This window comes from Drosophila grimshawi, unplaced genomic scaffold, assembly GCF_018153295.1.
Source record: "Drosophila grimshawi isolate 15287-2541.00 unplaced genomic scaffold, ASM1815329v1 contig_44, whole genome shotgun sequence".
Taxonomy (NCBI): Eukaryota; Metazoa; Arthropoda; class Insecta; order Diptera; family Drosophilidae; genus Drosophila; species Drosophila grimshawi.
In genome coordinates this window covers 2,699,186-2,716,671 of record NW_025063240.1, presented here as the reverse complement: position 1 = coordinate 2,716,671, position 17,486 = coordinate 2,699,186, and the positions used below count along the sequence as shown (strand labels likewise).

Genomic DNA, 17,486 nt, shown 5'->3' with positions numbered 1-17,486 from the left:
TTCTATTGGTGCAAAGCACTAAGGATAAGGAAACGGTAAAGGAGAATACTAAAGAAAACCAACAACCCAAAGAAGATAGTGAAGATTTTTAATTTAAAATGTATAACTGATGTGGCTGGCCCTTGTGCAGATCTATTAATATTAAAAATGCCATTAAAAATTTATTTACAACATACATATATTTAATATATTTCTCACTACCATCTGCACATTAGTATGGTTGCCGTATATGTATACATATTTATATATATATATAAATTACATCAATATTTTGAAATGGATGCAGATATTTTAACAATGATATAACGCAGTATTTTTGAGCTATGGTAAGCATCGATATCGATATAATATATTAATTGTCCTCATTGCGATTAGAAATGTTTGCAATCAAATAATCTTAAATCATACTGGTACATACATGTATAAAAAGTTGAAAAATTCTTTTAGTAAATAAATAGGTTGGCAAAATGCATGGCTTACAAACTAAACAGGCTAAAATGCTTACATAAATTAAAACTGAATGTTCCGAATTACACATAGACAGCTATCGATACACAAATGTGCGCACAGCATTTTCAAATTTCCCCTCAAGAATACCAAGATTACATACAAAAGATCTAAAAAAAATATATGAGTAATATTTATTGAATGTATATATCTTCGAGTGGGAGTGTTTGTGTATACAAATGCAGTATATTTACTGCTTATTTCTATTGTCTTTTCAATGGCCGCTTGAGGGTAGCAGAAAACACAAATCGCGATAATTAAATGAATATGTGGCTGAGAGAGTAGATTAACAGGGCCCTAACATATCTGGCTATTATGCACTTGACTTTCAGTCTTCATTCTTAGTACAAACTCATTTTCCCGTTCACCCTTCCTTGTTTCCTGTGCTCGCTTTCATTATTTTGCTGTGCAAACTAAACTGTATTCGGACAATAAATTCTATTAGCCAAATCATCAATTGAAAATGGAACTTGACTTGCACTTAACACATAAACGTAAAGTTACAATGAAATAAAATTTCGTAGCTGAGCAGCTTTTACTTCTCGCTTCGTATAGCATTTGACGGCTCCAAGTTGGAGTTGCCAGCCAATTCCTGCTGAATCTCGTTGAGGCTCTTGCCCTTCGTCTCGGGCACGGCAAAGAAGACGAAGATGACACCAACAAGAGTGAGACCAGCGAATAACCAGAAAGTGCCACCAGTGCCCAATCCCTCATTCAGATTCTTGAATGTCTTTGTTACTACAAAGGCCAGCACCCAGTTTGTGGTGCCCGCAATAGAGCCGGCAAATCCCTTAATATCGGTGGCAAATAGTTCGCCCATCATCAACCACGGCACCGGTCCGAAGCCAATTGAGAACATGACAATGAATACGCACAAGCTGGAAACGGGCAGCCATCCCAGATTATCCACACTTTTCTCATCCTGATCCTTCATATAGAAATAAACACCAATAGCAATGGTCGACAGCGCCATAACAATTCCCGAGGCGAGCAACAGAATACGGCGTCCCAGCTTGTCCACCACAAGGACGGACACAAAGGTTGCCACCACCTGCATCACACCAATCAGAATTGTTGACATGTCCGACCTGATTCCAGTGTTTGCAGCCTGCAAGAAAGCCAATTTGTTATTACCAACTAACCAAAATAATTACCGAATCGACTTACTTCAAAAATGGCATTGGAGTAGAAAATGACTGCATTGATGCCGCTCACTTGTTGGAAGAACATGAGACCCAAGCTGATGCTCAATGCCTTTATGGTAACGGGACGGGTCAGTGCTTCCATGATATTCACTTTGTTCTCACGAATCTCGCGATTTGTCTTATGCAGTTCCTCCAATTCGGGTGCGTAATCGTAATCCTGGCCACGCAACCATTGAATCGAATTCACAGCAGCCTGTGTGCGATCCTTTGAAACCTGTTAAGTGCGATTGAAAATCATTAGACAAATATTTCTGAGAATTCTACAGATGTTCAATATATTTTTTCAATATTCTATATATATTTTGATTAATTTAGAACTTACCAAATATGTAGGTGATTCCGGCATGAAGAAGAAGATGACACCAAAGATGATTGGCAAAATGCCGCACACGACGCTCATCCAAAAAACGTTGAGACCGGCACCAATGCCATAGACGAACAGAATACCAATGGTGATCATTAGCTGAAAGAAGCTGCCCAGAGTGCCGCGAATATCCTTTTGGGCAATCTCGCCCGTGTACATAGGCGCTGTCACACAGAAGGCACCGCCAGCGATACCCAGAATGAAACGTGCGGCATACATCATGCCCACATTCTGTGCCCAAATGAGCAGAGCCCAGCCAAGCACAAAGGGCAATACAAGGAATAGCATTGTCCACTTGCGTCCAATCATATTGATGAGGAATCCAATCGGGATGCACACACAGGCAGCACCCAATGTCATGAACGAGCTGATCCACGAGAACTGCTCTTTGCTTACATCAAAATCGTAGGCGGTGCCATCGGCGACGATTGGCGTATCTGCTGGCGATGTCCAGCCAAGCACTGTGCCCGCTGCGAATGCACCACCAGCTGCTGCCAAGGCGGCAACATATTGCGGCAAGACCTTCGACTTGTTCTCGGTCGACGTGTGCACCATTTGGCCAAGAAGATTCTGCTGATCCTGCAAAACACCAGACGAAACGACAGACGTTCAGTATTATGTAAAGCGTTCAACTGTTGCGCGTAGTTGGTCGTTCGACCAACTAAGTAGAACTGCTACCTATATCGTATAATCGCAAGATTCGTATCGCAAGCCGTACTAATGTCCCTTACATCACCCACCACCAGAGATTACGAGCTCTTTAACGTTGCGATAGTGTGTCAAAGTCTCGGACAAATTCTTCGTTACTTGCCCAAAATTATCAAGTATTGGCCCATAAGCCGCAGCTTTATCAGAAATAATAACAAAAAAACTTCTTGGGTCAGATTGAGTTATTTAAAACCCAAGCTTATTGATAAGTATAAATTGTTAATGGTAAAGCGATTGCCATTTGATGGGAATTCACTATTTCTGATAAGAATACCCTGTTTGATAACGATAAGTGTGGACATCCTGCATCGCTGGTGCAATATAATACACAGTAGACCTCAATGAACTTTATGACTAGCAAGCCAAATATCTTTTACAAGCTTGTGCGTCATTGATAATTTATATAACATCCTAGAATGCTAATAGAGCAATTTAATGTTGTAGACTAAATGTGTGCCAAATTATTTAATTAGTGAATTTCTAATTATTAAAAGTACTTATTTAAGATGAAGTTGAAAATTGTATGTAAGCTGAATGCTTCATAAACTTTTCAACAAAAAAAAAAAAAACACCTGAAGCAGATGTGTATCTATTTTTTTAAAATCGCAATTGATATTTAATATGACTTCTAAATCGCTTTTAAAGCACATCGAATATTTATTATTTTTCAAATGGTAATAGGCTCGTCAAGTATTTAGTTTCCAGGGCTGTGAGCCACTGAGGCGGCACCAATTAAACATTTTTGCAGCCTTGGCCATGGCAATAAATTATTCAATTATAGGTACTTATTTCAGAGCATATGTACTAATTTTTATCGCATGTCTAATCAATGTGTTAAATATCTATATAGATACTACTATGCAACGCAAGCCTGCTTTGGTCATAATTCTGCCAATTAATAATCGATAATTCCGCAAGAATTTATTATTCGTATAATTACCGATTGGTCAATAAAATATTTTTTGTGCGAATTATGATAAAAATGTTAAATACACAATTCGCTAAGTGGTAGCACTTAAGAAAAACAATTTATGTACACAGTAAAAAATAAAATTGAGGGCATTGATTAAGTTGTTTCTTTATCCTAATTTTCGGCTATGCCGCACTCAATATTTTTGAAGTGCTTCGTACTAAATCAAGTTATAAATTCTCAAAAATTCTAAAAACATTTGAATTTATAAAGTACAAATATCGGCAAATTTACAAATATGTCTAATATATATGTGATAATATATATATTCGAATATTTATTTAAAGATAAAATTATCATATAAATATAAATAAAAAACAATATAATTAAATAACCGATACTTAAATATTTATCATATTTAATAAAAATTAGAAAATTTCTAAATTAATCTAAAATTCAATTTAAACATTTCTTATTTTTTTTGATTTATGTTATGAGAAAATTCGCATACTGTTTTTATATACCCAATCTAATGAATTGTTTACTTTCACATATCAATTACTAATATAAGTGCGACAGTAAAAATAAATCTAAATAAAAATCGTATAAGTAAATATATAAAAAAAACAATATAACTACATAAATATCTGATACTTGAAAAGATATTTAAGTTTTAATAAATAATCAAAAATTTAATTTATACCTTTAAAATGTTGTTGCTTACGTTATATTAAAATTTACATATTTTTGTTGTATACCCAAACTTATTAATTATTAACTTTCATGTTATACACAGACAGAAAATGCATTCGCACTCGTGAGTATGTGTAGGTTTTTTTGAGTGTTTCTTTCTCTTTAGTTGCGTTTTCTTTTTGCCATTTGCTCTATCACATTTGACACCCACTCACATAAAGTGCCTCAAATCACTACTTGCAATCCCATACATCGTGGTATGCATATCCAATCAAAGCCCACATCGGAGCAGCACAATATTCACTTCCGCACATGGCAAACGCTGGCCGAGAGTTGCATTATCCAACCGGTAACCGAGAAGGGGCGCGCCCACGCCCACAGACTGATCCGACTGCTCCGACTGCTACTTCTATTGCTGTTTTTGTGGTCGGGACACACCTCTATGTTGGTAGTAAGTCTGCGATGAAATCGATATTCGCTGTATTGTGCAGTGTTGTTGTTGTGGTCATTGGGACTGCTGCCAGAGTACTCAGCTATATTTATATTTAGATTTACGTTGGCAGTTAACCAAGTCAATAACTTGTTGGGCACCCACGGCCCAATAGACTCTGATCTGCGTTGGGACGCGTCAGGATGAACTCAACGCCGAAGGTCATTGTCATTGTTAGCCCTAGTCCAAGTTCGTTTCAATGTCATTTAAAGTACTACGCATTCACAAAAGAAATATTTAAGTAGATTCATTTTGACTTGCTGATTTACATAAAAATGTGAAGAAAACTAAGCCGGAAACTGGTTTAATCCAACGTTCGAAAGAGAGGCTGTTAAGGAATCTTATAAATACCCCCATATAACCTATATATGAATAAGGCCATAATAATCATTAAATTTAATATAACAAGATTAAATGCAACAACAGGTTTATATGAATTTTATCATTAAAATTTCTTCCTCATTTTCTGGATATTTTTAAACAAATGAGAATGCAAATACTACGCATATTTGGTATACAGGGTGTTTTCGTTGATATGAACTAAAACTGAATACTCTGCTGAAGCTAAAAAGAAAAACAACAACCCTTCTTTGTTTAATTCAGTGAACATCTTAGCAATGCAGATATTCATAATTCATTCATAATTTAATAGTTGAGATTGGTGAGCATTGGCATTGAAAGCATGACGGCATTTTATTTAGTTTGATATCGACAGATGGATATAATTATATGTGTATTTTCAAATTTCCACTTTGGGTTATTTAGTGCTATGGGCAAGGTCTCCTCTCCAAAAATAAAATGACTAACGCAATCAGTAGTCAGCAAGCAAATCTGGTTTAAAAAGCCAAATATGATAAGGGTTTATCGAATAATTGTTTTATTGGGGGCGTCGAAATCAAAACTTGTTATTGTTGTTATTGTTATTGCCACATAAAATAATAATAACAAGGTCTAGCGTAAAAGTAAATATAGTAAATTCCCAAAAAAAAAAAAAAACAATTAAATAAATAAATAAAAAATGATGTTATATTATTTGAAACTCGTTCCAGCTCATGCATGAAGTGAATTAACAATTTTTTGGACATTTAATATCATATTCGTAGACCGGCTTTGGTTGAACGCTTTTGGGATCTCACATAATACTTTATATATATATAAAGTAGATGATACATAGATTCTTTTTTTTGAGTATGAAATATGTAGTTGACAATCCATACATATATAATCTAGTCTAATCTAAATCCATCTTATCTTTGATTTATGTTTTAATTTGACAAAATCCATCAGTAACCATTTGAATGTTTTCCAATGTCTTCTTCTCTATTTATTTTTTTTTCATTTCCAGTTGGATGACTAATAAATTGCTACAAACTGTTGTATGCTATCAGTTCGATAGCAGACTCTTTATTAAAGTAAATATTAAAGTTTGTATGCTCTGGGAAAGCAGATGAAGCGAGTTTTGCTTCACATAACGATAATTGGGCGTGCCGCGGTGCTTTAATTTTTTTCCTACATTGTCAAGGTCAAACATAGTCGACTCATAGATACAGGTCGAATGGTAAGGTTAAGCGGGGGGTCTAGAGTGGAGCGAGAGTAACTTAAACTTGTTTTTGTTAGGTTTAATGCCAGCACCAGTTAGAAAATTTGTGTATAATGTTTGCCTACTTGGAGACTGGCATTGGCACTGTCATTGACATTGGCTTTGATGATTTTTACCGCTTGCCGAGAGCCATATTTGGCACCGTTCTCGTTGGTCTCCAGCAGGTGGGAGCTCTCCTCATTGCTGGCATCGGGCTTTTTGTTGGGCTCATCGCCGCTGGAGTTACTCGATGATACCGTTGACATGTTGCTAATTTTGATTTCCTATTGCGGTTTCTATTGTTTTGTTTTTTTTTTTTCTTTCTTTTATTTATTTATTGCTTTGGGCTACTAATTTTTTAAACAAATGCAAAGCTTTTACTCGCTTGATGTGTATATTATGTCACTTGTGGATATGTTTTGTAAATGTAAAGCGTTGTTTTATTCGTTTCAGTTGCAAAACACTTTTTTTTCGTTGTTTTTCATGTAGCTTTGTGTTTTTCTTTGTTTTATTTTTTTTAAATGTCAAATTTGTTGAATAATACGCTCGCGCGTTTCAAAGTCCTTTTGGTTGTGCCCGACCAAATGTCCTTTAGCACATCGTCCACCCGCATACATAGATTGTGGAATACTGTTAGGCACATGCGCAGTGTGTTGCAAAAAGTGCATTTGGATAGCCAAGATAAGCACCCAGCACAACACACACAATAATCAGACGGCTTGCAAGGCGTTAAACTATCTCTAAATGTATCTCTCTTAACCGCACGCAACGACTGTTGGATAGCAAATGACGCGCCAAATTGTAAAAAAAAAAACAACACCAGCAACGCCGGGCTCTGTACTGGATATGGACTCTCTCTCTCTCTCTCTCTCAGACTTGCAGTCTTCCTCGCTCTGCGTGTGTGTGTGCCTCTCAACTGGTCTGGCGGAGACGCTCTCCCGGCGTCGTTGCCTGCCGCCAAATGGGGTGGCCACTGACGCTGTCGAGGCTATTGACTTGCAGCAGCAACAGAAACTGGAAATTGTAAGCGCCTTTGATTTGATTCTCCTTCGCTCTGTGCTCTACTCAAGATTTCTTTTTGCGTTCTGCATCGCCAGCAGCAAGAACAACAACAACAACGACAACTATCGAGTCAAGAGCAGACTGCAGTCCACGCTTAAGTGCATTGAAGTTTACATGCCTTCCCCGATTTGAGTCCACCACATTGTGGGGGGAACGATCCTCTGATCGTTTCGCTGAATTCGTTGATTGTGACCTTAATTGACGGACAAACTTTATACATCCGACTTATAGAAATGTTGTCCTTTACAAAAAAGAATAATTCAAACTATTTAAAGCGCATTGAATTGATTCGTTATATAAATCATGTGCAACAAGGCACAATAGTAATTAATTAAATAATTTAAAGCAAGGGATGCATTTATCTTAAATTTTTTACGTACTACATTTATTTTTTAATATAACATTTAAAATGTAGGCATAATTCAACTATACTCTGTTCTAGCCACATACAGGGTATTGAAAGCACAAAGTGATTTGTGAGGTTATCAAACCATTTTATTTATCATCTTTTGTGCTTAGTACAAGTACAGTTAGACACTTCCAGCTAATAGCCAATTGCAATCTATATGTGTATTTATTTATGCAATTAGCCAAAACAGGGCAATCTGTGTGCATATTTTGGTAAATACGCAATTATCGCGCAACAAAGTTGAAAATTTCAATTTCCTATTCTCGTTGTCCACATGACTGCTAGTAGTAAGTAGATACAAATGTATATTTTAGCCAGTGTAAATATTCTCTCTCATGCATTTCCATATGCACAAATCTCCAGGTTGCTACATATGCGCATTGCTTACAAGCCATACGTAAATGCATATGAGAGTTTTCCTATATATATATATTTATATATATAGACATGTATATATATGCATATTCTTCGATAAAGGCACTCTTTCTTGTACCGGTTCAGTTTTGAAAGCAATCAAGCTCTTCACGCATTAATGCATTCGTTGAATAGATCGTGTTTGTCTTTCGGAAATATGAGAAAAGTAGGCATAAGAGTTCCACAATGAATATGCGGTTTTGAATCAATGAGTGCATCCACATCTATGTCGTTGTATGTATTTTTGTGTACACACATTTGAATAGAAGCATACAGCTGCATCTAATCGTCAACAAATAAGTAGTAAGCTATCAGTTATCCTGTAGCAAATTTTAATTAACCTTTAGTTCTGTTATCATTATGCAATAAAATAATTTAAGCTTAGGAAATTTAATTGATACACACAATTAATTAATCTTCTTATATTATAATTTTTTAATAAATATGAATCTATTTAGTTCGTATATGGGTCGATAATCTTGTTATAAACTCAACATATGTACACATTTATTTATTAATTTGTAGGGTGCAAATACCAGTGAATAAACATGACAATGCTGGAAATGAGTGCTTCGAGTATGTGAGATGAGAGATGAGCACATTTACGCATGTCACATAAATAGAAGAAAACAAAAGCGAAATAAAAATCAACGAGGCGCAGAGAATGATTAATTAGACATCTGTGTTTTTTTTTTGAAAATTTCTATGGTTCATTTTCAGCGTTTTCTTTATTTTTGATGTCAAATATACATAAATATCTTTATATATTTTTATTTATTTACATAGTGTAGACTGAAAACTGTCCACAAATATCAAAAAATATTCTATAATAATTTTCGTTTACTAGTGTGGATAAATTTCTTGTATTGCGTTGCCATTTATTATTATTGACTTGCCAGCTACTCGGAATGTGTGTATTTTTTTTAGTGAGTACCCCTAGTGTCTCGTACCCACATCTGGTTAACACACTCAAGTTGCGTGGCAAGCTGGGACTGAAATACAACCAAACATTTGGCACGCTTCTAGTTGGGGCCAGGCGCACAGAGCGCCTAAAAGCATGCTCACCTGCATCTACACTCTTGTTTAGTTCCAGATTGTCTTTGTGTGTGTGTGTGTGTATCTGTGTGTATCAGTGTGTCTGTTGCTATACCTATGGAGGCCATGCCATGACCAAAGCACGCAATGTGCCACAATGTGTATGTATACTAATTACGGAGCTCAGCCGAGCCAAACGCAGAGCCAAAGCACAGCAAAAGCAGAGCAAAAGCGAAATTCGAGAACCCGAATGACCTCCATCGCTAGAGTTATGTAAAAGCTCATTAGGGCGACGAGCGCGCTGACGTTGACGATTTGAATGTGCGCTAGGCAAGCGGCGAGTGGCGCTTGATGAGGGGCGAGAGGGGGAAGGCGTTCGCAGTGAGTACGTCAGTAGCAGCGACGTCATGCGATTGTATCTCACACATACTTGTTACATTTTTACACCTATTTGGGTTAGTTGTGCGCGTGACGTCACAATAGCCAAGCCCCAAAACAGTTGGCCAATGGGAGAACGCGAACGTGCCCCTCAAATACTATGAAAAAAATATGCATTTCAAGATTTGAGCTAAAATTTCAGTGAAGCTTTTTTAGTTGCTGTTTGCCCACGCAAATCACGCGATTTGCGGCAGTTCAAGTGCAGCTATGAGAAATTTGCTGTAGTAGCACAATTTCTTTTGTTATGACCTACATTTGAACTTGTGATGAAACACGCGTCACAATTCGATATATTTTTGTTTTTATTTTCGCCTCACGGGCAAGCTAAAAATCAATAGGGCGCCCTCGCCTGGCTGAAGGTGAATGTATCCATCACATGCCGTGCAATGAATGCCTCAAGTGTCCTTGAGTATAAGATATATTGAGTTCGGAATGAAGACAAAAACATGACATTTATTTGTCTGCCAAAACTGTGGAACTTATTTTAATGACCTCATTTGAATACACATCTAAGTAATGGGATCCATACAATTTTCATCTGGATTTAATTAGCTTGACATATTTTCTCGAAATGTTAACAAAATATATTTTTATTTGTATAAAACATAATCATATTTTATATTTACCTATGGCACTGAAATCCAATTGGTACTTCTTCTTTTAAAAGAATTGGCTCCTGCAAATAAAAAAACATTATGGAAATAAATTATAATAATTTATATCAAGTTATATTAAACACTTGTTAGAATTCAATTTGAACCGCCAAAACAAGCAGTACAAAAGCTCCTATTGAAAGCTTTCAGTGTGAGTGCAGTGCTTGATGGCAGTGCTGCTCAAACTGTGGATCAAACGTAATAGTATCCAAACTGTTGTTGTGGCCTGTCGTAAAAAATATGTTTTATGATAACGAAAATGTTAAATAAATAGTTAGGAAGTGTTGTAAAAAAGTGGTTTCAACTTGTGAATTTAAACTATTGCTTAAGTAAACAGTACATATTGCGTAAAGTACACTTTTCTTAAAAGAATATTTACAAAAGTTAAATTCCCAAAACAAAAACAAATTCCAGAGAATTAAATAAGACGAGCTCTAATCTTACATGAGCTTATCAGCTTAAGCAAAGCAAGCTACACAATCATTATCAATAATATAGAAATTGGTTCAATGCATTATTTATTTATGAAATATATATATATATACATATATATATATGTATGTCAGTGCACAAGTATGAGTGACACATTTGGCTAAGGACTTATCGCCGGTTTCCGCGCCTTATCGTCTTATGTCATTCGGTTATATTGTATGTGCCGTTTAAGCGCTTTATGACCCTATCGATATCAGTTATTCAGATATGATTATTTGATAATTTCAAACCTACTTGTACATGCATATGAAAATTGTATTTGGAGTGCATTGTTGATCAGTTTTCGAGTGGCCTGTCACTAAAAAAAGAACGCTGACATATGATTGATAGCGCGCAACATTTATCCATTGACTAAAACACAGCAAATAAAAAAACTCGCCCACATATGGAACTGATAAAGAGACACGCGTACGTTAACAAGTAATTTCCTTATTAAATTCACACAAAAACGGGAATTAAATTATTGTGCGAAACCTAACAATGGAAGAGAATCTACCTATTATTTGTGGCAATTGAGCGCATTTTTGTCTTATACTTAGTAATCTTTATGATCTTTGGCCGCAGATATAAAAGTGGGCAAAAAAGATTGTAGCACTTGAGATACCAGGCAAACCATAAAATAAATAAATAACTCTTGACTCGCATGGCAATATATAAATAACTTGAATGGAAGAAAAACGACAAGACTTTTTTTTTAATTCCCATAAATCCAACTGTACCTAAATGCTCAACATTTTGAGAGTTATATACAATAATTATATATACGAATGAAATTCTTTTGACATCTGGGTTATATTGAAGAAGGTTGTCATGGATTTTTATAAATAAATTCGTTTGTGGTTTGCGGTACACATGGGCATTGGACCTTAATCAGGGCTCTGTTCTTCAACCTAACAATTCAATGTTCATTGCATCAGTTAATTGTGGGCATTCAAGTTCAAAGACTTTTTATCGCGGGGCATAAATTTGCGTAAGGCATTAGTGATTAAAAAAATTATGAAACTCCTATACTAGCAATGCTTAGCTTATTATACTAATCTTTGTCAAGAGCCGATCCATATCTAGTATGTGGAAATAGTACTTATTTTACAATTGACGCAAGCACTTGAATTGAATTGTTGCCAGTTTCAACGAACCCAGAGAGATGAACCAAATCAGTGATTAGACTCAATCTAAAAGCATATATATACATATTAATATAGATATATATATAAATATATATATATATATATATATGCGTGTGCTATGTAAGTCCATCTCACGACATTGGGCAGCGTTGACAACAATAATAACTGACGACAACATCAACGACAACAAAAGATCAAAGGGGGGTTATCAATGCCTGGCGAGAGGCCCGTCTACGGGATCTCAATTAAATTAAGTACTTGGCTGGATTATGCCGTTTTCCCTTGATCGCTGACAGTGCTGTTCACCAATTGCATGTAAAAGGTTGAAAGGTCCACAGATCGAGCTGAACTCAATGTATAGTCAAGTGCATTAAGATTAGCTCTGATGATAAGCTTTACAAAATGTACTGCTGATTAGAGCATGTGATTTTCCAATAAAGTATAGAAGCTATGTGCAATTATTTTTAATGAAGAAAACGGGCCCATTTATTATTAAGAGCCCAATCGAAAGAATATGAGTAGTTCTTAACAATGTGTCTCCTTTCCCAATGTGTCTCCTTAAAACTATGCCGCACTTCTAGCTAATTAGGAATTGATTTCACCTATTATGTATTACTATTAAACACTTGTATTATTATATTATTTACAATTTTAATATGTAATTTAATTTTGTAGCTGAAAGTGAATATCATTGACTTAGCAAAATTGCTTTTTATTTGTTGAGCAGTGGACTGTATATCAACTATCAAATAAACTTTCCAAACGGCTTAATTATGTTATCATTTTGTCAGTACTAATATTGCTTTTATAAATCATTCGACTCTTATCTAATATATTACAACAAATAACATATCTCTAATAAGCAGCTTTAAAAAATGATCTGAAAGGGAAATGTGAATTATTGAAAGGTTTTGCTTTCAAGTAAACATTGAATTCTTAGAGCCAGCTGCAATTGATATTCTTAACGTTTGTAATCGAATTAGTATTTTGGCGTATTTATTATTGCTTTGCTCATCACTTATTGTTGATACGGACTTATAATAAATATGATTGTTTTTATTTTATTTTAATTTTTACACAAAAACTGACAGCGCAATTAAAGTGATTACTTGTTGCGGGCTTGGGACCTGTTGTTAGTCATGAAACTCCACTCATGATTTTAATTTATTCTATTTATTCTACGTGCTCTTACTAATAAGTACTAATAAGCTGCGATTTAGAAAATAAAATCAAATTTGCGCATTAAATTTGTTTTCAGAATTTACTTCCTCTTTATTACTTACGCAGCAAGTGCTCACAAAAAATATGTACTTTTAGCAACAATAAGTGAAATTAGATCAAACTAATTTAACGAATTAAGACCGAAAAGAAAATAAATATAAAACGAATAACGAGTTTACAACAGTATAATTTGAGTCAAGACGTTATAAAATTTCAACCTTAACGTGAACGTCTCTGAAAATTAAACAGCTGTAAAAATAAACTTCATTAAGTACTTGTTTCTTTATTTGCATACATTTGTTTATGAAAGGTATACCATTTTGTTTTCGATTTTAAAATACAAAAATAAACATGAAGTATCGTAAATATTGTACAATTAAGCTACAATTATAAATTGTACGTTTGCTTGTGTGTGAAATAATATTACACAGAACTCTACAATATCAAATTGATTTAATTGCTTTGCGTTTTGAAAAGTGCCAATAATATTAACGGTAATTATCTATTGCCGTTTAAATGTCACATAAATATGTAATTGGAATTTGTAAGTTGAAATCTACAACTCACTTTTTAACTATACGAGAACATTTTTTTATTTAATGAGCTGCGACTTTTTTAAAAATAAAACTTACTCGTGTTATTCTGGTTAAGTTATTGTTTTGGCAAAATTATATAAAAGTTTCGGTTGATTTTGTCGTCAGGCTTTACGGCTTTCTAATATTCAACGCTGGTTATATGTAAATAAAGCAGTAAAATATATGATTCATACTTTATATTGTTGTTTACTTTGCAATCCATTCAACACAAACAAGTGTTTTGATTTTTTATGGATACTTTGCTTTCCCAGTGCTAAAAGCTTCAGCTTATTATTTAAAGCACTGATCACTAATGAATTATCAGATTCTATACAAGTAAAAATAATTGAGTTCATTCACATATAAACAGTAAATATTGACGAGCAGAAATTTCAAATTGGTTACGATCATTTAAATATGCTATACTCAATATTAGATAAGTTAAATTTTATAGTAATTCAATTTTTCGGTTTTAATGATTTTTAAAATCGTGTTAAAAATGAATAAATGGTTGCAATTTCCATTGTAGTTTTTTTGTAGTAATTTTAAATAAACAAAATATTTAATTTCAATTCAGTTTTCAAATTTGTTGTTATTTTAATGTTATTAAAATAATAAAAAAAAACATCGACTGTATTTTTTAAAGGCGACATTTTTATATGAGGAAATAATTTTGTACTGCTCTGACACATTTATTCAGCTGTTGAAATATTTTGTCTGGATTTTATTTACAAATACGAATATATAGTATATATTTTATTTTAATTCAAGTATTTTGCATATTCAAAGCGTGGGAGTTGTTGACGATGTTCCTCAAAATTTTCATGCACGACGTCATAGAAATACTTTTGATCTATTTATTGTGCGGATATTTGGATATTCAGTAATAGATTGTAAGAATATTGTATATAATATATATTTGAACTCGATTTTGAGCATAGTAAGAAAGCAGAAATGTTTTGTTCTCAAGACATAATATATATGTTGTATATATTATATTATATTTTCTACATGGATAATTTGTCGTTACTCTGGCTTTGTCTCTTTGATAGGAATTCAATAATAGCTGAACTAATTACGACCTAAAGTGAGTCAGCGTGGCTAAAGTGAATCTGTAACTGAAAATTGTATTTGTGCTCTTGCCATTGTAAGTTGTTTACAAATCGCTTGTGAAAAGAAAAAACAATTTGCTGACGTCAGTTGGTTACGATGGGATAGCCACGGACATGCCCTGTGGCGCCTCCTCTCTTACACCCACCTGTAATTTGCATTTACGTTTAAAAATTTAATTGTACATGCTTTAATATTTTTTTTCCCTCTGATATTCCCGCAATTTCAAATTTGTCACTAATGCAAATTATCTCTCAAATGAAAATAGCCAATATCAATTGAACATCTAACATGTTTCCTACATTATAAATTACAGTTATTTATCTATTTTTCACGTCGTGGAAATTAATGATTATTGTTTTTGTTGTGTATTTAAATAGATTTATTTTTAATCAAATGCAAACTGGTTAACTTGGAAGCGTCGCACTTAAAATGACATTGTATCCATTCAGTTCATCATCGAGCCTTTATTTATCTTACAATGGGTCTCGACAAAACAAACCGAGTACAGACCAAAATGCACGTACTTATTACCATTTCCAAGTCCAATCAACGCTGAAAATTGATTATCAGTAAACTCAACAAGTTTACTAAAAGTCATTTTGATTACACGAATATTTTATAGACCTTATCAAGCGGCAATGGAACAGAATCCAAACATCACAAAATTGTATGGCATGCACACGAAAAACCTTAAATACGTGATTGTTTTTCGATATAAGAAAGTAGAATATTTAAAAGAAAAGAAACATAATATAAAGTAGCTTCGATTTGAGATTAACACGCAAATGCTAGATTTACATACATTATATATAAACCTATCTCTATTCTGGGGTTTTTTTTCGATTGCTTTCATTGTTGAGGGTAATTTCAATGTGGTGATTTAACAATTTAACTGTCGAGACTATTTGCGTTAGTGGGAAATATATGCGCAGTGGTTTTTCGTATGAAAGCCTCTCGGCGCAATTTGTCAAGAAATGCGTTGAACAGGTAATTTAAGTTGTAAGTTAGTATGTAAATCATGTAGTTATGAATCAATATATTTTACATAATGCTGACAACTGGCACGTTCCAGTGTCTCGCAAATTAAACGCTTAGTTCAGCAATGATTTCAACGTGGACCTTAATGTAACACAAACCAACTTTAATTACACACAGTACATTGTTCAGTTGCAGAATACATGGAGCGTTATCAAGCCTGGGAACCACCACTCATGAGCAAAAATTACAAATTTAGAATGAATGTTAAGCAAATGTCGCTTCAGTTACACAGTATTTTTGTATTATTCATTCCGCATTTAAAGTCAAAGTTGTCATCTAAAGCTGAGCGCAGAAATGTACTCATACATTTCATCAACTGTTTTTAATTCCTTTGAAATATATGATTAGTTCCGGAAGCATGATTTATTATTTTTACGAATAAATAAATAATCATATTATAAATATAATTTGCACATTCGATATCCACTGTATTTAGTAGTTATAAATGCTACCATTTATCTCCTTCGTTGTAACGCAAAGTGGTTGAAACTATTGTTCGAACAAAATTTGAACAGTTCCTGTCAAACTGTCAAAATACCGGCGAATACTTACCGAAAATCAACAAAAGCAATCACGTGTTAGCTTTAAAAGGCTTTTGCAGCTTCCAGCTGGTGGTTTGAACTTGAATTGTCCTTTCTGTTGTTCTGCTTTCGGTGCAAAGAAAGCGCTCGTAATTATATTAAAATATACAGAATTACAAAAACACAAAACAGCAAACTAAATTGCAGTTCTTTGTTTTACAAAATAACTGTTCACTTGGTTCAAGAGAGAGCACAAACACACACACACCTATAATATGGACATGAACATGGATAACGAAAACGCAACGGTTCTTGCCGTGTTCACTCAGATGGCCAGACGTTTTAGTGACCGGGCGCGACGAATTCGCTAAAACAACTGATATCGTTGATATGACGGGCCTTCGTTGTTGAGTAAGTAGCTCAACAGAATTTCACGTCGAAGCGACAGCGCACAGTGATACGAGCACCAATCTCTTCTGAAACGATTCATATGTGAAATCTTACTGCCAGCTGTTTTGGGCATTGGCATTATACATTTATGTATACTTAGACTTTTTTTTAAAATAATAATAATAGAAGTGTAATGTATTACCCGATACATAGTTACAAATATTTAAATTTTGTATACAACTTCGAACCGAAATAAAAAGTATCAATAATCCAGACAATATAATGCGATTACTCTGAATATTATTTTTCTATAATTACAGACCACTGTGCGTGGCAGAGGCTCACACAAATTCACAGAAGCGGTGATGCTGCTTGCGCCCTGCGTAAAAGTGGGAAATTTACATTAATTTTTGCTTAACGTTGCTGTCATATAATCACAATGCTTGGCTTTAACTAATCGAATAAGTGATTGAAGCTGAAAATAACGTTTGACGTGCTATGTGGATTTAGAACAGAATTTAAAGCTGGGCAAATTTCGTGCG

General features: G+C 34.3%; 1 protein-coding gene across 3 annotated transcripts; it reads right to left on the bottom strand.

The window, feature by feature from the left end:
• Positions 1 to 160: 160 nt before the first annotated feature.
• Positions 161 to 16,907, bottom strand: LOC6557285 (facilitated trehalose transporter Tret1-2 homolog). 3 transcript variants are annotated; one of them, XM_032742904.2, is made up of 5 exons: positions 16,586 to 16,907; positions 10,441 to 10,490; positions 2,035 to 2,655; positions 1,675 to 1,926; positions 161 to 1,615 (listed from the first exon to the last, which is right to left on the bottom strand). In XM_032742904.2, exons 3-5 carry the CDS (start codon positions 2,629 to 2,631, stop codon positions 1,043 to 1,045), a joined length of 1,422 nt encoding a protein of 473 aa, XP_032598795.1. In that variant the 5' UTR covers positions 2,632 to 2,655; positions 10,441 to 10,490; positions 16,586 to 16,907; the 3' UTR covers positions 161 to 1,042. The 3 variants fall into 3 exon arrangements, with proteins under 3 accessions (XP_032598795.1, XP_001985455.1, XP_032598790.1); XM_001985419.3 differs by lacking the exons at positions 10,441 to 10,490; positions 16,586 to 16,907 and adding an exon at positions 6,543 to 6,748; XM_032742899.2 differs by lacking the exons at positions 10,441 to 10,490; positions 16,586 to 16,907 and adding an exon at positions 6,594 to 6,747.
• Positions 16,908 to 17,486: the final 579 nt, after the last annotated feature.

Coding starts and splice junctions, on each gene's coding strand:
- LOC6557285 (XM_001985419.3), bottom strand. CDS start 6,722: ATGTCAACGGTATCATCGAGTAACTCCAGCGGCGATGAGCCCAACAAA. Junction 2,656..6,542: donor GTGCCAATGCCAGTCTCCAA/GTAGGCAAACAT, acceptor GGTGTTTTGCAG/GATCAGCAGAATCTTCTTGG. Junction 1,616..1,674: donor ACTCCAATGCCATTTTTGAA/GTAAGTCGATTC, acceptor GCTTTCTTGCAG/GCTGCAAACACTGGAATCAG.